Source organism: Miniopterus natalensis, chromosome 17 (genome assembly GCF_054644295.1).
Source record: "Miniopterus natalensis isolate mMinNat1 chromosome 17, mMinNat1.hap1, whole genome shotgun sequence".
NCBI lineage: Eukaryota > Metazoa > Chordata > Mammalia > Chiroptera > Miniopteridae > Miniopterus > Miniopterus natalensis.
The window spans coordinates 38,273,862-38,301,064 of record NC_142097.1 but is presented as its reverse complement, the minus strand read 5'-3'; the positions used below and the strand labels follow the sequence as shown (position 1 = coordinate 38,301,064).

Sequence of the window (27,203 nt, the reverse complement as noted above, 5' to 3'; positions counted from 1 at the left end):
GGCTTCTTTATTCAAAATCCTTCAAGTCTGACACAAAAAAATCACAACTTCCAGTTTATTCCTGAGAAAAGCCCAAGATAATTAAAGAACGGAATGTACAACGTTGGGTAAAAATCAACAACCACTGGAACAGTTAAGCTGTTTATTCTGCAAAATCATCCCCTGTCCCTTAGGTCTGCTGGGTGACTTGCACCATCACTGAAAAGGCAGCTCTTTCTCCCGGTTCAACCTGCCCTTAGACATCAGATGCCAGGCAAGTCCTGCTTAGGAAGCTCCCCAGTGCCCACTCTGATGGCTGGGAACAAAGAGTGACACTTTCCAGAAGAAAAGTGTGAATGACATAATGAGCTTTCAGAGGACAGTCCTCACTGAGGGTCTGCCACACTCCTAAGGGACTGGGTTACAGGACAATTGGATTTGTTCGTGTAGAATATGAAGATACTTAGAGCAAATGAAGGTGCAGACAATTTTACTTGTTAATGGACTTTCCAGGGTGAGGAGGAGCCCTGGTGGCTAATGGACCCATGAACGGGGCCCATGACAGTCCTGGAACTTTGCCATTGATTTGGGGGAAATGTGTATCACAGTCAGTGCTATTCTTGTAAAATTTGTGAGCATGATTCGAACAAGCCGCTCAGCCTGTAGAACCATGCACTAAGGAGCTAAGTGCAGTCTTATTAAAATAAAAACCTGTTCGGAAAGATGTCAGCGCAGGGAACTTGAGTCACGTTCTTCTACACGTTTCTGGTACACAGACTGTACAATCATACCCTCCCACTTTTTAAGTGTTCAAACCAGTCTTCACGGACGTGAAATTTAATCTTTTACACATATATTCTGCCTCATTTTGTGTTGCCAAGTCTTGGCCATGCTTGTGTCTGGCCTTTTGCGAAGCCCAAGGGCACATATTCCTGGGCCTGCCATACATCGAGGGGCAAAGGATAGATGGATTCTTTCCTTGGTTCAGTAGCAGGGAGCATGTTCCGCATGTTTTCTGGGAAGTGGGAGCCTTGGATATTATAGTGTCCTCCTACTTAAAGGGGCTAGATGAAAGTGTATGCAAGCAAAAAGACTGTGGATTAAGTTTTGTCCTATACAGACACAAAACTGGACCCTCAACGTCAGCGCAGAAGGCGCCTCGTAGCAGCAAGGTGTACACAGCTAAGCACTTTCACAAGCAAGAAAAGGCAGTCCTGTACCAGAGATGCTGCCCAGAAGTCAGCCTGGCAAACTGTTGAAAATTGGTGAAGCTGGGTGACGGGTAGGTGGGGGTTCTGCATACTACTCTCCCTACTTTTGTGTGTTTGAAAGTTTCCATAAAAAAATTTAAAGCATTCCTACTTAAAAAACATGAAATCACCATAGCCTTCCTTTCATGAAGTTTGAATTTACTATCTTACTTCAGGGAAAACAGATGATTCATTCATCATCCAGTGAGTGGGAAGGATCTAGAAGGATTTCCCATGTATATTTTGGACACAAAGTGAAGGAAGCAAGGAGTGGAATTCATAGTTTGACCTAAGGAGAAGATAGCTGGGAAGGGAAGGCCTATTTATATTTTATGGAGATGTAATTAACATACAGTAAAATTCCAGATTTATTTTTTTAATGGTGATGGTCTGTTTTACATTTAAAACATGTGACATGATTTAAAAATATGTGTCAAAAAGTATCTGTTAAGATGATAACATTTTTATATAGACCTTCTTCGACTGATTGGTTTACCCATCCAACAGCTATGACCCCTGATCTGAGACTACAGTAGAGACACTAGTTATAAAGGGGAAATATGGGTGACTCTCATTTAAACCTTAACAATGCCCACATTTAAGTAGCATTACTTCCATTCAGTTTACAAATGGTGCTGACAGTATTTTCTGATGAGTAGGTTTTCTTTGACATGTAAAAGGACATAAAAACAGCAAATATATGTTTTTTTCTACTACTGCTAACTAAAAGTTAAGGGGAAATGAAATAAAAGCAATAAGCTTACTATTTTTATGTCAGATTTGTAGACTTATTATTTTTTTTATCACATCTTAAACAACTGGGGTACAGCAAGAAGACTGGGTCCTGTCCCCAGAGGAGGAGATGCGAATCTGGGGCCAAGAAGGTGACACAATGGCAGAGTGACAGTTTTACTGGGTGGTCTCACTGGCTATTTACAGAGGCCACTCTAGCTCCTGTTTTATTTTATTTTTTCAAATAGGCTACATCTACTAACAAAAGTAACAAGTCTTCTTCAGCTGAAATGCCAGTCAAGATTTCTTTTAAAGTGATTTCTCCACTCAGACCTTCCCAGGATGAACAACAAATCACAGAACAGTTTTACTGGCGATTCTGCGGTAACGGAGGAGAGTCAGACTGTAGATCTAAAGAAAACCAGACCCATGGTTACTGCAGGGCCGCTAATGCATTTAAATCACAACAGTGTAATTTTTTTTTATGGTTTACATTCAGGTTTTTAATTTTTTTTTCACATTCCAAGCAAGCACCTTTTTTAAAGCCTCATAATTCAGTCTCGTGATAACTGGCCTGAAGAAAAGGGGAGCTCTGGTGGTTTTAACCCAACACATATGCTACGCTTCACATAAAGCAAAATTCCTTTCAGGTGGAAACTTTTTCGTTGTTGCAACAAGCCACACAGATGAGAACTGCACTTTGATATGAGCGGTTGCTACAGTTCTGATTAGGCTACTGACTAAAGACAAAAACACTGTGGCCAATATAAAAAAAATAAGACAGTAAGAAAATTCTCGTGTGTTCTCTCTTCTCTCACCTATTTTTGGTTCTTTAAAATTCCTCAATAACTTCCTTTAAAAGTCCTAGAGATGCACTTTTAAAAAAATCAGTGTTTCCTGGTCTTCACAGAGGTTCCAGGAAAAGAAACCATGCTATCCAAGGCTCTGATGATCTAAGGAAGCTGGAATCTCCGCAAGCGCCTCATTAACGTTTCCCATCACACAGGCCATCCTGACAGTTCCCACATCTCCTCTTAAGGTAGCCAGTGCACTGCTTGCAGGAAATTCAAAGCACATCCCCCCCATCATCCAGGCAGCTCTACTTGTGAACAAGTTCTTATCTCGGGTGGGAAAAATCTAGGATCAAGTTCAAGAACCACAGCTAGGATTTGGGGGATCACAGAGGAATTTCCTCATTCGGCCAGTGTGATAACCGCTGACACTTGGGCTCAGTGTCTGTGGACAGCATGCAAACTGCTCAGCCTCAGTCACTCCTCCGGGCCAGCCCAGGGAAGAGGGGACCCACAGCCATTCGTTCAGATCTTCATTTTCTTACCTGGCTAATCACTCACATATGCGATGCCTGGAGCCTGCAGCATCATTCCAATTTCCCCCCACCCAACCGTGATTTCTCCTCTATTGCAACTGAAGTCAAGATCAATTTCTCCCATGAAACATTTCAAATCTAGAAACGTGTTCAAACTCAATGGGCACGAGACACTAGTTCTAACAGGGCTTTCCTGCTGATGATTCCTGAAGCTCATCTCCACACATTATCTCCCAAATCCTCTTCTGATCTGGCATCTCCAACTGCCTCTCTCATCATAAGACAATCTGGAAAATGGCAATGGGGAGTAGTATTACTCCTACTAGATCTGTCATCTGTATTTTTATGATTTTGTGTATGTGGTCATGTCAGGTGATAAAGGAAGTCGTTCAGAAGGTTGCTGGCACATTCCTAGTAATGCCGAAGGTGGGGAGGAAGAGAGCCGTCGGTGAGCCTGCCTCCAGCACCTCCACTTTCAACAGAGAGTGTACATTTTACATGCCAGCCAAAGTGTTCTTTTTTTTTAACCTTGGATACTGTGCTGTCCAGAGCCAATACTCATGAAAGAAGTTTAAAAATTTCCGTTTAAACCACTTAGAATGAGAGGATTTACCAAGATCCTGTTTAATGTTCAGCTGACACATTGTCAAAAACATTTATCACGCACCCTTTTGAAGTTGCTTCCACTCCGTGTTAGTTATTAAAGCTCAGATTGCAGTTAGTTATCAACAACAGCGCGGACACGTGAGAGTGTGCTGGTGTCAGACTCTCAGTCTGATTTCTGAGCTGCTAAGCAGAATTAAATTCTCCTGATCGGAACAATGATTAGCGACCTGGTTTTCACGCTGACTGCGCAATCCAGCTGATTCCTGCGATCGCTTCTCTGTGGGCCCAGGAACAATGAGGGGGACTAGGAAATTTCATTTACATTTTATCATGCTCCAAATGCAAGACTCTTCAGCTAGAAGAAGGTGCGCGTTAGGCCAGGCTGGAATTCTCCGAGTACAAACCAGCAAACAGCGACCTACATTATTGCGAGTTCTCTGGCAACTGAAGTCCTCATATAAATTTCTTCACACTGAGAATACGTCCAAGTTCACATTTTTGCCAGAGGAATCAAAACTCTTTATAGACAATTCGACGGGATAATAGTTTTTAAGTGCCTAGCATGTGATAGACATCATATGCAGAAAGCTGGATGAGACGTGGTCTGACCTTCACAGTATCACAGAAGGTGCCTGGTAAGGACCAAAGGCGGGGAAGTGAGTGCCCGAAGCATCCAACTGAGAGAACAAAAGGAAGAGGGTCGGACCGAGGAAGAGGGTCAAAGGCCCCACGGAGAAGCGAGCAGGTCGATGCAGAACGCGGGCCATCCCACCAACAGCTGCAGCTCTGCGAGACGCCAAAGGCATGGGCTAAAAATGAGGGAGGGTCTGCGTCCGGCCGGAAAACGCAACGTAATATATGTAACAACCAAGTGTAATGCTTGGCCCTTGTTTGGACCCTGATTCAGACAAATCAACTGGGAGCACGTAATTATGGAGCAGGTAGTAGATGACACTGAAAGAAAACTGAATCTTCTCAGGGACGCCATCGGCACTGTGGCTCTGTGAGAGACGGTCCACGTTCTCCGAGAGCACTGCGGGACAGACACACTGGGTAGAACGACACAATGTACTTTAGCACAGGAGGGAGGGAGAAAAGGCCGTGGCATTGTGGCTGAATCCGTGTTGTTAAAGTAGGTGACTAATACATGGGAGTGCATAGTACTAGGCTCTCTACTCTCGGGTATGTTTGGAAGTTTTCATAATAAGACAGAAAAAGCCCATATGAAATAAAGTGATACGGGGTGCACAAGGAATCAGGAAAGTCTTCGGGGGGGTGGCACGGGGGAGATCCTGAATCAGAGCTATAGCTTTGACGGGCAGAGGTGCCGGGAGAGAACTGCCTGCCAAAGAAACAGCACTTGCAGAGGTAAATAAGAGGGTGTCACCAATAAGACAGACAGAAGATAAATATCAGGACAGAAAATAAATACCTCTCTCTCCATGTCTTTAAAATCTCTGCAGAAACTGAAATATTCTGTATTTCTATGTCAGGTGGAAAGTAGCCTGGAGAAGATGATGTCTAATACAGCTTATATCTCAGGCAGGAATAATTTCAAAGTCTTAGAAATATGGCAGATTAAAATGCATGCAAAAATAGTGTGGAACAGGACAGGGTACCCGCACCATCATCCTCACTGTGCGGCCACTGCCCTCCTCCACCTGACTGGCAAGGCCAGCAAACGTGTAATTTCTGCTGGGCCATGAAACCCTTCAAAGGGGTTGGAGCAGCAAAAAGCCTTCTGCTCTCTCTCCAGCAAATGTAAATTGTGACCAAAATAGTGCTAGAAGGTAAGCTGGGTGCGAGCCGTTAGGGCCCTGCTCTAGTTTTCACTCTCAGAGAGGAGTGAGCAAGTCTGTCCCCTGACTAGGTGGGTGCTGTGAGTGCCATTCAAAAGCAAGGACTGGATGGGCTCCGAGCTGAGCTCTAGGTGAGCAGCACAGAACCGCAAGGAAGCTTGTGTTCGTGCCAAAGGTCACCTATGCCAGCTGAACTAGCATGTGCTGGGTAGGAAGGAGGGGGATACTGGGTACACGACCCTGGAAGGTAGACTCAAGGCACAGAATAAATGGGAACCACATCCGAGGGATTCAAAGCATACCACGCAGACAGCCCAAACCACAAAAACAACCATCTCCACGCATTCATCATTCTCACTCTTCCTGTGGCCTTTTCTGGTTTCTGAACTGTATAGTAAGGTCGGGAGATGGTATGTGGCAAGTGAGGATGCTGGGAGCTCTACGGAAATGCCTAATATGTGAGTAGAGTATGGCTTTCTAGCTAGTGGTCTGGGGTGTTACCAGGTATGCAGACAATTAGAACCTGCTGATATAATTAACATTATTACACAGCCTTCTGAAATTGCTATCTTTATTTTGGGCAACTACAAGACCAAATATGCAAAGGATACAAGTTATATTAACTTTAGAAATAAAAACATAAGAAAATCTAAATATAGCCAGTTAAGGAAAACCTATGCTGTCCAAAAAACAATTTAGAAGTTATTTTAAGAGCAATACCCAGTGGTTGTGCCTCACGTTGATTCCTACAAAACACACTCAGGTGATGGCAAAATTCACGAGTATAGTCCATTTCTATACCCCGTATTCCTTAATAACTGGTTTATTCCCATATTAAGTGACTTTCTTTCCTTCTGTAAGCTCCTCTCCAAGGAGCTGAGGAACCCTTTGGCGACCTCTTCGCTCTAACTGTGGCCGCTCACTGCTGTGTATAGCACTTCTTGGCCACCTTGCTAAAGGAGTCTTCAACTCAATTCCCTGAGCCCTGAATACCTTTCTTGCCTAAGACATGCAGCAACCTTACCTTCTCCTCTTCCAAAAGGATTTGATGTTTCCTGAGAGAATAGGTCCCTATGAGCTCCAAATATAATCTCTCTCTGTAGATATACAGTATATACCACATACATTCCTGCCCAGGTGTAAGCATGAAACATTTCTAGATAATTCTGATTGGTATATCTAATTTACTTTCAACAAACCAGATATTTTTATATTCTTTTTTTGACTATATAATATCAAAAATTTTACCACTGACTTGATAACTATTGGCTACTTATATGCAGATGAACACTGCCTAACAGTCTATACATCTGTCAGTTGATTCAGAAAGTGACCCCGTCCTAGCCCCTCCCTTTCCCAACTTCTACAATTATGGGACCTCAGTGTCTTCATTAATCGGCCACTTGTGTTCCTGGTCATCCTCTTAGTCCCTTCACTTCTTCTCCTCTGTAAACGTGCTACCCAGAAACATGCTACTCAGCTCTCATTGGGAAACAATTTCCTCAGCAAAATAAATGTGTCTACTTTAGGACTTCTCACTACAGCGCACTCAGAAGTCCTCCTGTGAAGCCAGAAGCCCGAGCTGTCCCTGGAAGTGGCCTTTGAAAGGGCGTCAGGGCCCCGGGCAGGGCCGGATGGGCAGCGGGGGCTCTTTCTCACACCCTTGCAACCGTAATGACCTCAGATATAAGAACTGCTCAGCCCCGGGGAGAGAGGGGCTCCAAAAGGACTCCAGAAATGGAACATAAATAAGGTTTTGAAACCGATTTGGTGATTTTCAGAAACGCCGCATTTTGAGCACTGCACATTTCTCTCTTTCCGTTTGATGAGTGGTTTTTCCTCTCTGGCGTTTGAACCCCAGCTCTTCTTCCTGGCTGTGGGCTTCACCTCAAGGCAGACATCTGACAGGACGCAGCCTCACTCAGTGTCCTCAGAATAGTAGGGACACTTTGTACAAAACACTGCTTCGAATTGTTTTTCTTGAGTCATTTTTTACAGGCTCCCTGGCTTTCGAGCTTTAATTTCCCCTGCACATTACCTCTCGGGAAACCAGCAGCTAGAGAATACGTGTGGAGCGCAGGCATGGGGGGCGGAAGGTGGAGGCGTTTCAGGGGCCTGGCCTCGGGGCCAGAAGAAGTGAGAGGAAGACAAGCGAAGCAGCCATTCGCTCTGCCTTTCCCACGGAAGGTCACTTAAGTCAACAGGTCTTGTGGGCTTTTCTAGGTCTTATTCTAAAACCAAATGGTGCCGATTTTTTTTTCTTTTGCCTGGAAATATATTTTTCCTGACAATTCTTCTCTATTCAGATAAAATTCGGTTCATCTCTTAAACTCTCTATACAAACATGCTGGGTATAAAGGTGAATTTTTACTGTATCTTAACTGGAGATTGCGTTTACTATTTTAATTTCAATCAAATATTTACTATGGTTCCACAGAGTATAATCAATGATTAAATTTTTGCAAAGTGCCTCCTCCTTCAACTGGTCTCACTAGGAAGACGGCCTCTTCATGGGCCCCTTATTTTAATGTCTATTTCACTAGTAGTTAAACATGGACTTGTATTAAATTCTGTTGATTTGGGGTTGGGGGCAGATTTGGTTTAACCTTTTTTTGGACATAGGCCAAAAAATTCCAGTCTTGGGAGGCTGGAATGGCCAAGGAGGTCTTCCTAGGGACAGAGACATCTAAGATGAGACCTGGAGGATCAAGAGTCAGACAGGGGAAGGGGCAGGAACTGGAGATGACAGCAAGTTCGTCATAGGTGAAGTGCAGAGTTGAGGGACAGAGGGACAGTGGGAGTGGGGACTGCAAGGAGCGAAGGGCTGAGATGGCTGAGACAGTCAGGCGGTCATGGAAACTTAAGCCTTGTTAGAGCATCTGGGCTGCATCCTTAGGCCCCTGGGGACCTGTAAAGCAAAGGTCACTCTGGGTGTGGTGCAGAGGCGGGATGAGGGGGGCAACCCTGGGGGCGGGAGCCTGCTCAGAATTTGAGAGAGCTGGTGCATCCCTGCACCAGGGAAAGGGCCCTGCAGATGCAAAGAAGAGGGTGAGCCAACATGAGGGCCAGAACCAGGCAACCGGCTCTCTGTAGGAAATGACAGAGTAGGAGAGCAAGCTCGAGCCCAGGGTTCTGGCTGGGTCAAACAGGCGACAGTGCCATTGACTGCACTTGGGAACACAGGAGCAGAAGCAGGTGTGAGGTGGTTCAGATAACTTCGGTTTTGGACGTGGTGAGTGTCAGGTCTGGGGGGCATGCCGAGATCTGTGGAGATATCCAGGAAGCTTCCAGGAAGACCTGGGATGCAGTAAGAGCTGGGAGAACTGGGCTACAGATAGAAAGTTCCCAGTTGTGAAAATATGGGTGGATGAGACGGCCTACATGAGGTCACTGAATCTAAAGAGTAAGGAAAGCTGACAGCACACTGCCACACCCCCCTCCACACACCCATACTGGGAACAACAGGGGTTGAGGGCAAGACAGACAACGAGGGGCCATTAACGTGACAGGAGGGAACAGCCTGCTATTGAGTCAGATGCTGCAGGGGAATCAGGCAGACAAGGATGGCGTTCCCAGCGGACTTAGCTACAAGGATGCCATGTCAACCCAAAGAGCAGTTTTGTGGAGTTTCTGGCAGGGCCCCAAGTCAGATTGTAAAGTAGTAAAAAACAAGTAGGAGTGGAGTGTAGACAGTAACTAGAAGAGACTGAGAGAGGTTTACTTCATGTGGGATATGTTTGAACATACCTCAGACTCTTATTGGATAGGGGCTTTTAACAATTATGTATATGAAAGATTTGAAAAGGCACTATTCTAAATGTTTTTCGAGAATTAATTCATTAAATCTCACAGCTCCTCCTCTAAGTCTTATTAGTTCCATTTTTTGAAACGAGGAAACTGAGGCACAGAGAGGTTAAGTGACTTGGAGGCCCCAAGGTTTCTAAGCAGTGGAGCCCAGACTTGAACCCAGGCAGTCTGGCTCCAGAACCCACTTTAGGAAGCGCTCTACCTCTCTCTAACGCAATACATGGAAGATAGTGCAGAAGGATGTTTTGAGCCTTAGAAAAATGAAAGTGGCAACATTAAGAAAACTGGGTTCACACACTTCACAGATGGGCAATAGTTGGAAAATTACTCAAAACAGCACAGGGTATGCCATCTCCATTCCACTGTGCTGGTGGCTTCCAAAGATAAAGAACACTGTATTGATCCCTGGATTTTTTCATAGAAAGTCATCTGAATGAAATGTATTCTCAAAATAATCGCTTTCCTCTTGGAAACTACATTATGATGTTAATAATGAATTTATTTTATATTCTAACAGGAGCCCAAACTGTTTCTGTGTCCTTTCCATGGTGGACAGGAACTTAGATACTATTTATTACCTATTCCAAGAAAAAATTAGGCCAAACTCAGAGACTTTGTAAATAAGTATTTGCAAATATGATTTAAAAATAAAATGAAACTAGATAAGCCAACTTGGAAAATAGAGAAGTAACTAAGTACACCTCTCTGAGGCATACCAATATTTGCTAAAATCTGAAACTAGTTTTTAAGCAACAGTGAGATACTACTGACAAAAATGATTTGCTGCACGAAGACTGGCAGCCCAGCAAGGTCTGTCTGCACAGGAAGGCGAGCTCGTGGGGAGGAACCAAGAACCCAGCTCTCTGGGTGAGAAAACACAGGCTGGCTCCGCTTTTGAATTTGGAATGAATCTGCCACTAGGAACGGCAAGAAGAGAAGACAAGAAAGAGCAATTGGGAAGGGGAGAAAAATAAGGCTTGTTGCTAAGAATGCTGCTGCTTTGTTTTATGAACTAGTCTATTTGTTTTGGCTCCAGCTGAACTCAAGAATGTTTTCTGCATATTTTACAGCGTAGTTTAATAGACATCAAAGGAACGATCTCTCCTTTCATCATTATTTACACATAAAAATAATGCAATTTGTGGTGCATGGAAGATGTTACCTCTTAAAAAGCTCTTGAGCCTAATTTATTAATTGCTTGAGATTTAAAGTTAAACAAGGGTGAGATGCAAATCATATGTTACCCTGAAATATTTTACCACCAAATCCTGTTTTATTAATGAGATGTTGAGCAGCCACATGAATATTTATTTGGGTGGCTGGAGGGCTCTATGAAGACTCCTGGAGCAAGTGACAGAGACATAAAAGCAAATGGTTCTCTCTCTCTTGAAGGAAACGGGGGCTGTTTCTTTGTTTTTAATTCCTCTTCCCTCTGTGCTCCCAACATGAAAGCATTCCTGCAACCCACCAACCACCCAGATCTCTCGCTCCAGATCTTTAGTTTCAGCTGCTAGTAAGGCTGCTATGATAGCAGCGGCCTCCTACTGACAACCCTGCAAATAACATTTTGGTCTTTTCTGATGGCTTGACAGACAGCATCCCATTATTTTGTTCCAATTATACACATTTGGAAAACATGATGTGTGTATAAAACCAGGCTTTTTTTATTAATTTATTGATTTTGATTTAGTGCCCTGGAAACTGTGTAAAGCTGTATAGATTAACTCTCTCATTAGATATTTCCTTATGCAACAAATCTCTAAAAATATCACTATCTAAATGTAAAGCACAGTGAGCTGGGCCCAGCTGAAGACGTTTCCAGGATTTATGAGGCGCGTTTATGCAGAATCGGTTATGATAATACAACTGCTTATTCATGGCTTCACTTTCTCCCTCACTGACAATGTATAATAATTGGTGAAAAATACATACGTATGTATGTACATGGGTATATGCATTTTATCTTTTTTGGAAAAGTATATATACTCACACACACATATACATACATTCCAATTCCTTCTTTAAAAATATCCTTATAATCTCAACTTACACATGTAAACATAGGGCCATATACGACAGAAATACTTATGGAGTCAGGTGCTAAACTTCTGTAGCAACCAAGATGATCTGAAACCAAGTCCAACAACAAGTCATCCTGCTCCAGGGCTCTTCCTCCCATCCCAGGCCAGCCCCTCCCCTCTCCCACCGGGGCCTCTTCTGCTGCCCTCCAGGCTGCCTACCCCACCCCTGAAGACGTCTGAGCTCCATTCCTCAGGTTCCTAAATTACTCTTGAGCCGCTCCCCCTCAACTTTCTAGTCCTTCCAGTGAGATGAGCTCATCTAATTGTTAGGAAGAAAATCTTATTCGGGTGTGAATGACTCCAAGTAGCAGGCTATGTTAAAACATCAAGGATGCCTGCATCTTGAGAGAGGCCTTTGCTAACCCAAAGGCCTAGATATTTCACTGCATTCTGTGTGTGTGTGTGTGTGTGTGTGAGAGAGAGAATCCCTACTTCTTTTACCTGCAAGGTTGGTGCTAATGTGCTTAAAGCTGCCTTAACAAAAAACCAATAATAGACAAAATTCAGCATTTAATGACTAGAGATTTTGAATATCAGCTATGTCTTATTTTGGGGTGCACAGTACTGTGGGTGCTATGCAGAAACCAGAAGTATGAGACATAAACATTGAGCGAATCATTGCCAACACTAAGCATTGATAATGGAACTTCATAAAAAAGGACCCCAGGGATGGGGGCAGCCAGGAGTCTTCATGGAGGAGGTAGCTAGGATCTTGAGGTGGCCTTGCTGATACCTGACAATCAGAGGATGAAGAGGAGGCTGCAGTGAGGAGGGAGGTATGCAGCATGAGTGGAGGCAGGACGTGGGCACTGACAGGCACTGGGGACAGTGAACAGACCAGTGGACTAGAACTGAATGTGCCCACTGAGGAGCGCTGAGAAGTCTGGGTGGGCTCTGCAACGCCGGGCAGAGGAGTTTGACCTTGACGTTATAAGCAATCCTCTCAATTAAACTTAGTAATATGACATTGTGAGGAATTAAAATATCATCAAAAGTATCAAAAGTCCTATACCCCCCAAATAACCAGTTACCCATTTTTGGACCCATTCAGGAAATTTTCAACGTATGACATTCTGCCTTCTTCACTCACTACGTATTGGCAATCTTGTCTCATTTTCACATGCCCCCATAATATTCCATTGTATGAATGTATCATAATTCATTTTCTTCCCTAGCCTTTTGCTCAAAAATATATTGTACATCAGCTCCTATTAGTGGAACTGCTGGGCCACAGGTTCTGTGCACTGAAAATGGTAGCAGATACCCCCACACTGCCCTCCAAGAGCTGCACTCCAGACAGCGGTGCATCACTGGGTAGTTTGCAAATTCACAATTTATGCCCATCACGTGGCAGCCAGGCCCTTCAAAACTTTGGCATTTTGACCTACATTTCTTTGATTATGAGTGAAAGTAAGATGCTGTCACATGCCTGTGGGGTGTTACTTTCCGTCTGTGAACTCTGTGTGCTCTTTTTGTCCACTGGCTTGCCAGCCTTTTCCCACTATTTCTAAGTGCTCTTAGGGCAGGCCAATCATGGACAAGGTTTCTCTGGCAGAGTTCCCCACGCTCGACTGGAGCTGAGGGCTTCTGGCAGGGTCACCAGCTGAGAGGAGGCTGCTTTCCATCAATCGCGAGTTGAGAAGGGCCCGGAACAGGGTCATATAGGAGGAATGAGAAATACATTCTAGGACCCTGGTGGGCTGGAGATGACCTGGGATGAAGAAAAGGAAGGGCAAAGATGGGCCCAGAGTGTCTGACAGGAAAAAGAAAGACAGGTAACCCTGAGAGACTGCAAAGAAGAGCCAAGTTGGACAGGGAGATGATAGTTCAATGTTGTAGTTACCGAGTTTGAAATCGGCGTGAATCCTCCCAAAGATGATTTCCTGGCAGCGTGTGATATCGGATCCAAGCAGGAGCCAGGCCAAGGCTTCTGGGGACTATCCCAGTAGAAGTGACAGCTGAAGTCACAGAGGAGATGAGCGCGCCGTGGAAGGGAAAGGGGAAGCGAAGCCCAGGATGCGGCCTGAGGAACCACCCATGAGGAGGGAGAGGAGGAGTGTCATATAAACCAAGACACGACTGAACTTCTAGAGCAAGGGTTGGTGAACTATGGCCCAGAGGCCAAATTTGGAACCTGGCCTGTTCTGTAAATAAAGTTTTATTGACACATAGCCACACCCACTTTTTGACATATAGTTTAAGGCTGTTTTCAAGAGCTGAGTAATTGCTACAGAGCCTGTATGGCCCATATGAACCATCCAGCCCTTTATTGGAAAAAGCCTGCTAAACCCCATGCCAGAAGGAAGACTGCTGGTCACTACAGTCACATGCTACACGGAGTGAGAGAAGTAGAGGCCGGAAACACCACTGCATTTAAAGGAACGGTGACCAGTTACTTGGCTCATTTTCTGTATGATACTGGGATTAGAATAGGGACTTTAAGGGAATATTTGGAAGAGCTGAATCAGACACATCAGAAAAAGCAGAGCAAGTGGCTGGTCGCCAGCTAGGAAGAGTAGCAAGAGGGACAATGGAATCCCACCTGTCCACCTGTCCAACCCACTCCCCTTGTGCTGAGAAGGGTTGAGGGTCACCTTCACCATGGGCATGAGCACTAAAAGTCAATTTCATCAAGAAAGTGGGGGAAAGGGAGCTGTTGTGGCAGTGGTATGCTGATGAATGTTTGAGGCCTATAGCTGCGTGCACCGATCTCCATAGTGCGTATCCAGCAGGTCCCCCCAGGTGGGGCCAGCGCTTCTACTGGGTGTCACAGTCACCAATGCTGAAGTTGGGGGATGGAGTACAGAAGACAAGAGCAAAGCACCAAATTCTTTAGGAATAAATCCTGAGAAGCAACAGATAACATCATGATGGTTAAATGAAGAGGTGTGAAATTCAACACTGATAATGGTGAAAGAGGCTGGTCAAGAATCCCCAGAGACTGAGCAGAAGCCCAGCCTCTGCCAGAGAGAGTGGGGAAAACAGCCAATTAAATCAAGACATCCCAAACTACTTTATGTAGTTTGACCAGTTTATGTAGTTGACTAGTTTATGATGAGTATATTAAATCACTATCAAGTCCTTTGATAATTAGGATTCTACATAACGCCATGCTTCTGAATATACACGTGTATGTAAATATACATAATTCTGTGTAACTACTCACGTACAACGTACACAGCAATCGTTCAGTAATTTGGGTTGTTCAGGCTCACAATTTACATTCCAGCGCTCATTATGCTCACCACATTGACTTTGAAATGGTTTCTTATATAGTTCAGAATTATTAAGCATTAAAATATTTCTAGTTATTTGTTAATTTTTTAAATACTAAAAACTAAATGATGCCTATGTATTCCAGTATTTGATTAACCAGAGCAACGCATGTTTTGAACGATGGGATAATATTAACCACAAATAGCCACAGAGCAGCTTCTAAAGAGTAAAATTCCCCTACTCCTGGTGGAGTCCTTGTTTTCACCTGATTCTCTCCATCCCTCCCTCAGTCACTCATGCATTCACTCATCAAACCCTAATGGTTCCTTAAGGCAGTGTTCCAGAGGCTAAAAATATTTTTCACAGTTTGAAGGATTATGTCCACTGAACAAATAATCTTCAACTAGTCTTTAAATGAAATAAAAATGTGCCAGCGAGCAGAACTGGAGAAAAGGTAAAATGATTTGTTCATTGTTTCTTGGCTCACTTGTTTTGCTTCCCCCTGCCTTAGGAGGCAAGGACATCATTCCCTGCCACACTGTACCCAAACTTATTTCCCAGGGCGTCCTTCCTGGAAGATGGCATGGATGCTTCATGCTACTCTGGCTGAATGGCTCTGCCTTCCTTTCTGAGTGAGCAGCCGAGCCTTCCTGGGTGGGACGGAAAATGTATTTCTATTCTTAGCATTATTACTTCTAATTCAGGAGGACACAAAGAAAGGGCCACTTCCCTCTGCGCCCTTGGGATGTGCATGCAGGGGAGGCGAGAATGAAATAACTAACAGGTCCTACACAAAGGCCTGGATGCTGGGCACCGAGCTTTCTTTCTGTTTCTCAATTTTGCTGAGACCCCGCTATGAGCCTCGCAATTTCATTCTTTGGGAAATAGATTCCTGTAAGCTTTTAGCACAGTGAGAATTGCCCAATCTTATGAAATATTCCTTCCCCCCCTCAAGCCCTTCTGGTAACACAGACCAGATTTCTAGACACCCCACTGGCAGCCGACCTTTCCCTGTGAACTGCGGTCAGTGGCCGAGGGAGAGAGCATCAATGCTCTCAAACCTCTTTTCTGTGCCTGCGAGCAAAAATTTGACAACATTTCTCCTTGATATGAAATCTCTGCTTGGACATCTGGCTTCACAGTGAGGAACTTTCAATACACTAGCTTCAAAGAAAGGGCTCAGCCCTGGCAGGGCGGCGGGGCCAGCACAATGTTGTGCGCTCCATCTACAGAACCGCTTCCTCCAGCTCCCCCAGTGAACTCTGGGAGCCGAGGACGTGCTAACTAACTTTAGATGACTTGGCTTCAGTGGACAGACTTCTGGGGGCCTTCCAGGAGCATACGAGCCAAGCTGTGGGGTGCTGTGTTAGAGCTGCCTAACCGGGCAAATATATCCCTGTTATCAAAGATCTGAGTTATTTTCACATAGCTGCTTTTATACCGTGAAAAGTGAAAAGGCAAGGGACACTTTGGTGTTATTATGAAAATAACTCTGACAACTAAAACAGTGTCAGAAGCCCATAGGAGTCCGAGGACACCACCTTGATGATCCCTGGTTTGGGTCCCAGAGTGTTTCATATGCCTGGCTGATGAGTGTGAACCACCCTGCAGGCCACAGAAGGCCAGTGATGGATTTTAGGGAGCAAATCACATGCCCATATTCGTATGGTCACTTTATGGACAGTGTGGGAGATTTAAGAGGGTCGAGCAACTGCCAGTGGTTCTGCCTAGCAGGGAGAGCAGTGCGCAGGGTCAAAGATGACGAAGGTCTGACTAAGAAGGCAGGAACCAGTGGCTGGGAAATGGAGATGCGTTTGGAGACAGTTAGGCATTAGTTCTAGGAAGTGACCTCAGAGAGGCAAAGGAGGGGAGGGATTCGCTCAAGGGGACTTCTGGAACCTGACTTGAGTGACGGGGGTGAGGGAGGCTTTAGTTCAGATAATCGATAGGAGAGGAAGAACAGGCTGCGGGTAGGGAAGAGGGGGAGGGAGATAAATTCTGTTCGCGATACGCCTCGGTTGGGCAGCCTCTGGACTGCCCACGTGAAAATGTGGAACAGTAGTCAGAACCGTGGACTGAGCCCACGAAGAGTCTGGGGGGAGGTGCGAATCGGTGCAAATTCAAGTCATTTGCATGGACACTCACACGAGGGGGCGAGACTGTCTAGGGAGAGCACACAGAGCCGGCGTTTAAGTGCCGAGAGGCCACAGAGCAGATGGCATGGGAGTGGGAGGGGGGTTTCGGGGTGGCTGGACTGGGAGAGCGCTGCCGTGGGGTGAGGGGCTTCAGGGGCTGGTTACGTGGCAGATGGAATCATTGTTCCTAGACACTCACGCTCTCCCTGGAGCGGGCACATCATTTCCCTGCCCAGTGATGGCAGTGGGAATGAGACTGAGGCTGCAGAGGTTTTCTCCTGCCCATCCTTTCCCATGCCCATCATCCACCACCAGGAGGACAGCTCAGACAGCTAGGTATCCAAGGAGGTTGTGCAGATATGCACAGCAGGTCTGAGCCCAATCTAAAGCCTGGACTCAAACCCAGCCAGTCCACAGCCTGCAGCTGAACCACACCAGAGGTCTGTAGACACCTTGCAAGAAAAATGAATATCAGTTTTTTTAAGTCACTGAGTTTGGGGGATTGTTTCTTATGGAGCATTACCATGGCAATAGCTGACTAACACAGGTTCCTTATTAAATATTATAAAGGAGTCAAAGAGGCTTCTAATATCAAACAATGTCTCATATCACATGTAGGGGGAAAGAAAAAGCTCACAGATGGAAATACATAGGAAAAATCTCAATTACAAAATAAAATAAGTCCTTTCTTCTAAAGTGAGGAGGCTGGATATAATGGCTTCCAAGGTTTTGTCATACCTTAAGGTTTTTCACTCTATTCATGTTGCCAGGCTTAAAGGGTATATATATGAAAATAACTTACATGAACACTAACTTTTCCCTAAATTACTCAGATCACCCACAACAGGCTACAGAAAGCGAGATGGGGGTAGGCAAGAAAGGGCAGTGATAAAACCCAAATGTTTCTTCTCTTTTTCTTTGCTTTGTATGCTGACTCCACATGCTTTAAGCATTGCGCTAACAAAGTCACTGAAAAATAATCTTTTGCTGGGAATTCTTTAAAAATTTTTGCTCTCTTTTAAATCTTATTTATAAAGGTTTCCAGATGCATATCCTCGCAGATTAAACACCACCTGAGGCAGACACTCACAGTAACATTCACTGCTGTGAAGCCAAGGAAAACCCACGTGGAGATCCGACTGCCTATCACCTGGAGGATCGGGGTGCAGGGGTTTTTCTGTTCTCTGAAAGGTGTGACTCTCTGAAGCTGGTTAGAAACCACCTAGGTTCTCGGCAACCAGGCACCTCCCCTGCACTGTCAGATCACATCAAATGGCTGGCATTCCCAACCCCCAACAGGTTATTTCTCACTACACAAATGCATAATAAAAGGATGTGGGCAGAGATTGGGATGTAAATTGGAAGCTGACTTCTGAATTTATTAGCCAGCAGTTCTGGCCTAAAGAGTCATCCTAATGTCAAGAGACGGTTCCAAAGTGGTTCTCAAGAAAGAGGCCCAGGCAGTTGTCGAATATTTGTTCAATGTGAGTGGATAGGGCTGGCCAAAAATGACTCTTGATGCTGGCATGTGATCTCCGAGAGGAAGCAGGCCTGAGTCACCGGATACATCAAAGGTAGGGGCCAGTGAATGGAATCACCACTGGCTGTGCGAACAAGCCGGATACCTGCATTCATCCGCCCGCCGCCAGCCCTCAGCCTCCCGTTAATTGCGCCGCAGCAGCCGGTACCACCGGTTCCCGGAGCCTCCGATTACCTTGACTGCTCGCTCATTGTCTCTAATCAGCTGCTGCTTCTCATCTTCGAACTTCTGGGTGACGTCCTGCAGCCGCCTCTCTGCAGCGAGCTGCTGCCGGCTGCTCTCCTCTCGCAGGGAGGAAACGGCCGCCTGGAGCTCGGCGATGGTCTACAACGACAAGGGCATGCTGTCACTTGCATTCCTCAGCGAGAGGCGTGTTTCATACGTGCTTATGCTCGACAAGAGGACAGCGCTGGCAAAACTCAGTTTCTCGCACTGAATATTGTCAATTAACATATCACACATGACAATGCATGAAATTCCACCCAATAAAAAGCTGTAATAAAATGGTGAGTGGTGAGCAACTGCTGAGCCAAATATGCTTGGAAGATGTTTCCACGATAACATTCCACAATATTTACTCACCAACAGAAAAACATCTGTGATCTCCAGAATATGAAACGCGTCTGATTTTATTTTACTGAGAAATATACTTATTAGAATGAGAAAAGCCTTTCCTACTACTCTGAACTGGAATAACCAAAGAAAACAATGAACAGAGTTCGTTTTCCATAGTTACTCTGCTCTATCTACACAGCCATGTCTGAGTCTCCACCAATGCCTGTGACCGTGCTAAGCGCTTTAGGCTCCCGGGGAGGCAACCATGCTCACCGCCCATCTGCTACCGATGGGGAAACAGAGGCGCAGAAAGAGGTCACGTATTTTATGTTGTTGAAGATGACATCCAACCGAGGGGACAGGCAGGATTTGAACCACGCAGTCAGAACAATGGCTGCACTAACTGGTTCCTCAAACTAGCCTACTTTGAACAGGTTTAGGGAGTGGAAAGGAGTTTATGATGACACAGTTCCAAATATGCTGCTTTCTTCCTAAGTGCTAATATATCCACGAAAGTTTATTTTGGTCCAAATAGTGTCATTCCAGAGACTCCAGGAGTATTCTCTAAACTGAGAACTGGTTTTATGACTGGGTTCCGTCCCAGCTCTCAAAGTAATCGGATGACGGCAGGGGGGGCTGTGAACTTCATGGGCTGACTGGGAGCACTGCTCTTCCTTTGGTTTAATGTACCCACTTCCTGTCAAATTCAATGGTGATGACTTTTCAAAAGCAGGAAACGGTTTCTGCTAATAAAAGAAAGAACCTAGTCCTGGGTTAGACTATACTTCTGTTGGTTTGTGGGAGGAGGGCTGGCTGAGAAACACTGGGCTGATTAGCTATCTTCCTTGCAACTCAGTGTTTCCAGTGATTCTTAGGTGACAAAACTAGTTTACAGCATTATAAAGCAATAAATAGAATGTGTCTGGAGCTTCCCTGAAGCCAAATTCTATAGAAATATTTGTTACTACCAACAGAAATAATAGCACATTTACAATAAAATATGGAGTATTTACGATTTTAGGAGGGAGCTAACTCAGTGTAACAAAGTTTAATATTTACAATTTGTAAATAATCCAATATTAAGACAATTGTGACATAAATGACAAAATGCATCAGAGCAGCACAGCCCTATTTCTAAATGCAAGCTGAACCGCCTGCTGTAAGTGGGGATTCATTTACTGAGGATGAAGATGTTTTCATCTGGTTTTTGAATTTTGATGAAGTGTTTCCATTCTGGCATCAGTTCCATTAATTCTCATAGCACTTCTATGAAACAGGGAAGGTTAAATTTTTATAGTGAATGTCAAAAACCGAGGCACAGAATAATCACCTCGATCACAGTCACAGAGCAAGAGGAGCCAGAGATAAGGCAGAGCCAGATTTCCTTGGCCCAACATGAAACTTGGGATTGGTATTTTATAAGAACATGGGGCCAAATAGCAAAAATAACTCACTCTTTCAATGACTATTGCAGCGTTTCAAGTAAAGTAAAATAAAACTTTGTAGGAGTGATGAGTTTAACTCTGCAATGTGTTCATTGCATGTTTGATGCGTGTGTGTGTTAGCTCTATGCAATTTTATCACATGTATAGATTCATATATCCATCACCACAGTCATGCAATGCATTTTTAAAGTAAAAAGTAATTTCATTTCTTTAAAAAATAGTAAGATTTCGATTAGCTTTATAACTGAAGATAAAAATATTTTGGAGTTCTTCAAATGACAAGGGCATGAAAGAGGGATCTCTCATTTTCAGATTTATGACAAGAGCACATCAGAAAGAAAGAAATGGAGGCTGTGAAAGGAACTACTAGGGAAGTCCAGGGTATTCTGAGGAAAGGACACTGGCTTTTGTGTGGAAAATGAGACCTTACATTCTTTGGGGAAATAATGAGATTACCTTTGGAAAGTTAATGTAAAAACGTATGAAGATGATATAGGGAGTCAAACCCTTCAGGTGAAACACCTTGGACAGATAAACAGATAAACTGGTTGACAGACTGACAGATAAGATGGATATATAGACATGACTAAAATATAGAGACAATTTTTAAAAACTGATTTGAGATTTAAGATTGAGAAGTAATCATACTAACTAGGTCAATATGCTTTAGGTGAGACATAGAGTAAAGAGAATAGACAATTTTCACCTTAGCTCATTGCACATAACTGGCACACAATAAATACGTAAGTAGTGGACTTACAATCATAGTACATTAAAAAAATTGCCTGAAATAATATATTGAGATAATCTAGCCTTTCATAAAATAATAATGTAAAAAGTTTCTGAGAAAAATGGAAACTAATATAATCATAATCAAACTTCACCAGTTTTGGTTGAGTCATAATTAAAAACCATAGAACAAAATGCTACCATTTAACTAAATGTTTACCCTGCACTGGCTTCAGAGGAGGAAATGTATTAGAAATCCCCATTAGTTTACAAATTAATATTCTGGAAAGCAAAGGGACAGCTCTTTGGGGCTGATACTGCAAGCAACCTATTCCATGAAACTATAATAGTTAATGATTATCGCTAAGCAATTAATTCTTTGCATCAGTGTTAGTGGTCTTATTAAGTCTTAAAAATAACAGGATTCTAAAGAGAGATTGATATTTTAACTTTAACTCACTTTACTGTTTTTCAGATCATAGTACAGTCTGAGATTTTTATAAAGCTCTTCTTTAAAATATAATTGACAAGACAAGGCATACTTGGGAAGGCTCAGCGAACATGGGAGATCTTCATAAAATACATGTAAAAGGGGCTCCTTGATACGTTTTACATTCTGGTTGTCACGGTGGAGTGACAGGGTGTGTGGGACACGTGGAACAGGTCCAGGCACTAATCTGCAGTAGGCATGTGGGAGCTAGCGTTGGGCAGTGGGTGGGCCGCTGGTATCCCAGCTTCAGTCTTCCCCACCACCACCTACACCCCTGTAGGTGGCAATATCTTTCTTTGACAAATGGCCACCAAGTAAGTCCACTGAGTGGGGAGAGCTGCATTACAATGGAAGAGACAAGGTTAATATGTAATCCTGAGATAAAAAGAATAAATACGTGATTCTGATAGAATGATATTGGGAGTGTGCCCTGAGATGACAGGAACCCCAGAGGGGCACTGTCCTGGGTATGCCAAGGGCTTGCACATGGCCTGAAAGGTCCTAAACGCTTGATAAAATCTAAAGATTAAGTAACTTCCTTTAAGGGACGAAAATATTTAAAATATTTTCCAAATTTAACCGATGATCTCCTGGGTACCAATGTATTCATTACCAAAGCATTCATTTTATTACGTTTTTTGGGAGAGATTTTTAAAAATGTAATAAACAGTTGAGCAACTATGTTCCTGCATTCTCCTCAGCTTAGATATTTATTAGAGAATCCAGTCAACTACAACTGGAAACCAAAAAAAGTCAACCCATGGTTCGGTTTTATAATGTTTATTTTTAAATCATCTGCTTCTCTGAACAGACTGGGCCGCCAACCAACGTTTCTCGCATTCAGAGGTGGGCACAAACGCCGGCAAGGTAAGGTCGTCGTGCTGCCGTCAAGAGGAGGGTGGACTGTCCTTGCTGTGTTACGAGGCCCTTTCTAAGGTGTTTTTCTTCCCTGGCATTGCCTGGCCTTCATTTACGAAGAGATGGGCACAGGGCGGGAGAGTTGTTACTGGCTGGTTTCCCCCCGCCCTCTCTTCGTCACGTCTTTACTTGGGAAAATATTTAGCAACCCCTTAGCTCTCCAAGTTTTGGAAGGGGATTTTTATCAATGCTTAAAAACCCCAAAATAAATAGATACTTTTTTGCTCTTTCCATGCCTCTTTCCTTCATTGCAATTTTACTACTTCTGTTGTAAGGGCCAACAGTGGTTAAGTGCTTTTCTAGGTGCTGGGCTCTGTGCTAAGCACTTTTGGGCATCGTGTTACTTAATCCTATGAGGTAAGCATCACTCCCCCATTTTACAGATGAGGACACTGAATTCCAGGGAGGGCAGGTAACTCGCTCAAGGTCATGCAGGCTGGAGGGCTGGGATTCAAATTCAGGTCTGCTGCACTCCATGGCTTAGGCTTCTCTGCACTAACTCATGTCTAATTTGCTTTAATACGAACTAATCGGGCTTCTCACACATTCCTGTAGATAAACTTGAACACTCCTGTTTACACTCCCATTATCGAAGCATTTTGCTAGCTATCTTCTATCTCACTTTCGGTCCACCTCCCCCATTTAACATGAAGCAGAAACAGCAGGAAGCCAGGGCAGGCCAGCTGGGCAGTGTTCAGGTTTCGGTTTAAACTTTAACTTCTGAAGTAATAAGATTTCTTCTGATTACAAAAACTTTTCTCGGTGGATTAAAAAGGATACTCCCCATGTCCCTTCCTCAAGGAAGGGCTGGAACAAGGGCGGCCCAGACGATCATCATCTTTTCAAGTAAGCACACAGGACCTTCACTTGAAGACTTTGACTTCCTAATGGGGTGCAAATTCCATAACATGCACATTTTTGAAATAATTGTAGTAGAAAAATCTAAGAAATTTCATCATCGTCATCACCAAAGTCTGGTGATATTAAAAATGTGAGGGATTGGGCTGGGCTGGGATGTCAAGGTTAAGAGCTTCCACTCCAATGTCAGGTCCAGGTTGGATCCTGGCTTAGTCATTTGCTAATTGCATGACCTCACTTTTGTGAGCCTTAGTTTCCTCAGCTGGAAACATGGGGCCAATAATAATTCCTAACCTCCGAGTTATAACGAGTGAAGATGGAATGAGTCAATATGGTCAGTGCCCCATAAAATTCTTGATATTATTATCGTTTTGTTGTTGTGCTATTACTACCACTGTGTGGTAACTCATAAAATGGTACATGAATTTCAGTTTACTACCATGTATCATTGTATACATGCAAAAAGATTAGGAAAAGTTGAGTTACAAAGTCATTAGTTATTATGACACAAAATTAAATGGGTCAATCTATCCATCTATAAAATGAAAATTAGTATTTATTTAGTTAGGATCATTCATACAACTGAGGAATGCTTGCGATTCCCTGGATGGTACTATAGGAGAGCACTGTAACAACACAGGCAGAGGCAGCCCTCCAAGTATCCTGTCAAGTAGAGACAAGCATCAATTATTGACCTTTTCATCCTAAAACTACAACAGTAACAACACACAGCAAGCTGAGTGTAGGGGCTCATCACTCTTCTTTTTCCCAAAAGGAGTCAACAGTTGAGCTGCTAATTTGATGCAGATATTTGTCACTTGGAATGGCTGTTAAGCCTTCTTTAGCTGCAGCAAACTGGAATACTGCAAAAAAGCCCAGATGGCATCAAACCGCTTACATCACAGGTGTAGGCGTGTGTCTCCGCCCTCATGAAATATGCTTTGGCCCAGGCTTGCTCAAGTGCACAAGCTGGTTTTGCCACATGTGAGTGTGTGTTTGCATGGTTCCATTTAAAAAATTTTAATAAAAAATATTAAAAACATATATTATTTATTCATATATCCATCAAAAACATGATACTAATTCATGAGAAACTGGAGGGAATACAGTTTAACCCTGAAGTACAAATGCTTTTATGCACAGGTTCCTTCCCTGTTTGCTTGGGTTTTGCTTTATCTTTCCACGTTCTTACCTTCGAAGACTTGGCAAGCTTCTGGGCGTACTCCTTCTCAATCTGCTTCAGCCTGCCGTTGGCCTGAAAGAAACACAGACACGTACATGAACACACACAGTGACCTGTGAGCCCGGCATCTCGCACATGCCTATCGCCAGCGGCTGGGCCGGCTGCCAGCTGCACCACCCTCCAGAGCAGCCAGAAAACCGCAGGGCCTGTCTTTGATCTGACGCCAACTATTCATCACTTAAAAAGCAAAAAGAAAAAGAAGAAAAAAAAAAGATCTCTCCTGCCAATTATTAGACAAACACAGACTTCTGTGGAGACAGAGAGAAAGGGAGCGGGAGAGACAGAAATAGGCAGAGCGGGAGCGGGAGGGCTCAGAAGGTAAAGTGGGAAGCGGAGAGGAAACAAAGGAGAGGGGAAAGGAAAACAGGGGGGGGGACCTCCATGCCAGTATCTGACTAGACATTCTCCTTGGAGCACTTTGCCCAGAGCTGCCTGGTGGCACAGATCTGGCTGCTAATGCTTTCAGAAGGGCACCTGGGTGTCAGGACATTGACTCTTGCACAATTCCGTTTTCATTTTTGCCCTTGGCTCTACCTGATCCCCTCTCTCATTTCATCTCTCCAGACAGCACACCAGGGGTGAGGAGAGGGGCAGACATGGAATAAATTAATATGCATGTTGAAACCCTAATCCCAATGTATGGTATTTGGAGGTGAGGCCTTTGGAGGTAATTAGGTCATGGAGTGGAGCCCTCATAAATGGGATTATTGCCCTTATAAGAAGAGACCAGAGACCTCTCCAGCTTTCTGCCACATGAGGATACAAGAGATGGCAACCTGCAACCTGGAAAAAGGCTCTCACCAGGGCCTGATTATGCTGGCACCCTGACCTCAGACTTCCAGCCTCCAGAACTGTCAGAAATAAATTTATGTTCTTGATAAGCCACCCAGTTTATGGTATTTTGTTATAGGACCAAGCTGAATAAGATAATAGCCATGTGTTTTATGGACTTAATTTCAAAAGCAATTCTTCAGAGTTTATTTCATAAATCTCTGTTATTTATAATCCCATTGAGGACAATGGGGAGTTGTGGTTTTTTTCAGGACAGAGTAGGTAACAATTGTTATTTCTTTAGTAAGCCATCAGACTCTATTCTAGATCTGTAATTAATATAATCAAGGCCACTCTGGACCTCTTGAGGGGTTTATGATATATGTAGAACAGGATAGAAATAGAGAAAAAAATCGATGAAACCAAACGCTATTTCTTTGAGAAGAGACCAATAAAATCAATATACCTCTGATAAAAAATAAAAGAGAGAGAAGATATAAATTACCAGTATCAGAAATGAGAGGGGACATTGCTATCAGATCCTATAGACATTAACAGGGCAATAAGAAAATATTAGGAACGACACATTTCCAAAATTTTTTATTTTAGACAAAATGCGTAAATCTCTTAAATGATACAAATTACCAAAAGTAACTCAAGAAGAAATAGAAAACTCAAAGAGTCCTATATCCATATATGTATCTCTCCCCACTCCCCCCACTTATATTCAGGCCCAAGTGGTTTCATTAGTGAATTCTATCAAATATCAAAGGAAGAAATATCAAGTTCACATGAAGTCTTCTAGAAAATACATCATGATAACTGGTTAAAGAAGCAACGTTCCTCCACCAAATCATGAACTCTACCTCTCACCACCATCGAAAGCCTTACACCATTAGTTCTCCAGTCTCCCTTCCTTTTACATCACCAATATTTTCTTCTACACTGACTCCTTTTCATGTAATTACAAAAAGGCTAGTTACACACACACACACACACACACACACACACACACACACACACCACCCATACAGCCCTCCCTGAAATACTGATCTACCCCTGTGACAGTTTCACAAACATATACTTCAAGTACCTCCTCTGTGTTGGGCACCGTATGTTTACAGAGGTGAAGATTTAACGCACTTGGGGAGGAGACAGATAAATGAATAGATAAAATACATAAGTGTCACAAAAGAGCTATGTGCAGGGCGTTATTAGGGAAACACCGAGAGATACCTCAATCAGAAGCTTCTGCCAGGAGATGAATATTAGAGGTAATGATGATGATGACAATCATGACGACAGCAACAAAACAACTGATCTTTATTTGGCGCTTACTGACACGTTCTTTAAGTGCTTGACACATATTAACACACCCAACCCTCTTAAAAACTGAGACAGACACGGTTATTACCCTCACTTATAAAAAGTGAAACCGAGAGACAGGAGCATTAAAAAACGCGCTCAGGGTTATCAGCTGGACGTGAACAGGAATCAGCTAATTGAAAAAAGGAGAGCATCCCAGGTGAGAGGAACAGCATGTCCAAGCTCGGTAAGAGGCACAGCTTCCTTGAGCCTGGTGCTTTCTCTTCTTCCTTCGCAGCCACATTTCTTAGTCATCTCAACTCCCTGTCTCCACTTTCAATTACTCAACAGTTCTTGATTCATGCCCTGAATGTGACCCCGTTGCCTCCACTCAACTCATCAATGACCTTCCCATTG

The 27,203-nt window shown here is 43.7% G+C and overlaps 1 protein-coding gene across 1 annotated transcript in view; it reads right to left on the bottom strand.

The window, feature by feature from the left end:
- The window catches only part of CEP112 (centrosomal protein 112), a 214,867-nt gene that overhangs the window by 34,294 nt on the left and 153,370 nt on the right, over positions 1 to 27,203 (bottom strand). The window contains exons 21-22 of the mRNA XM_016214517.2: positions 24,660 to 24,722; positions 18,647 to 18,796 (exon numbers count right to left, since the gene is read on the bottom strand). Coding sequence (XP_016070003.2) covers positions 18,647 to 18,796; positions 24,660 to 24,722 — 213 coding nt within the window. The remainder of the gene's footprint in view (positions 1 to 18,646; positions 18,797 to 24,659; positions 24,723 to 27,203) is intronic.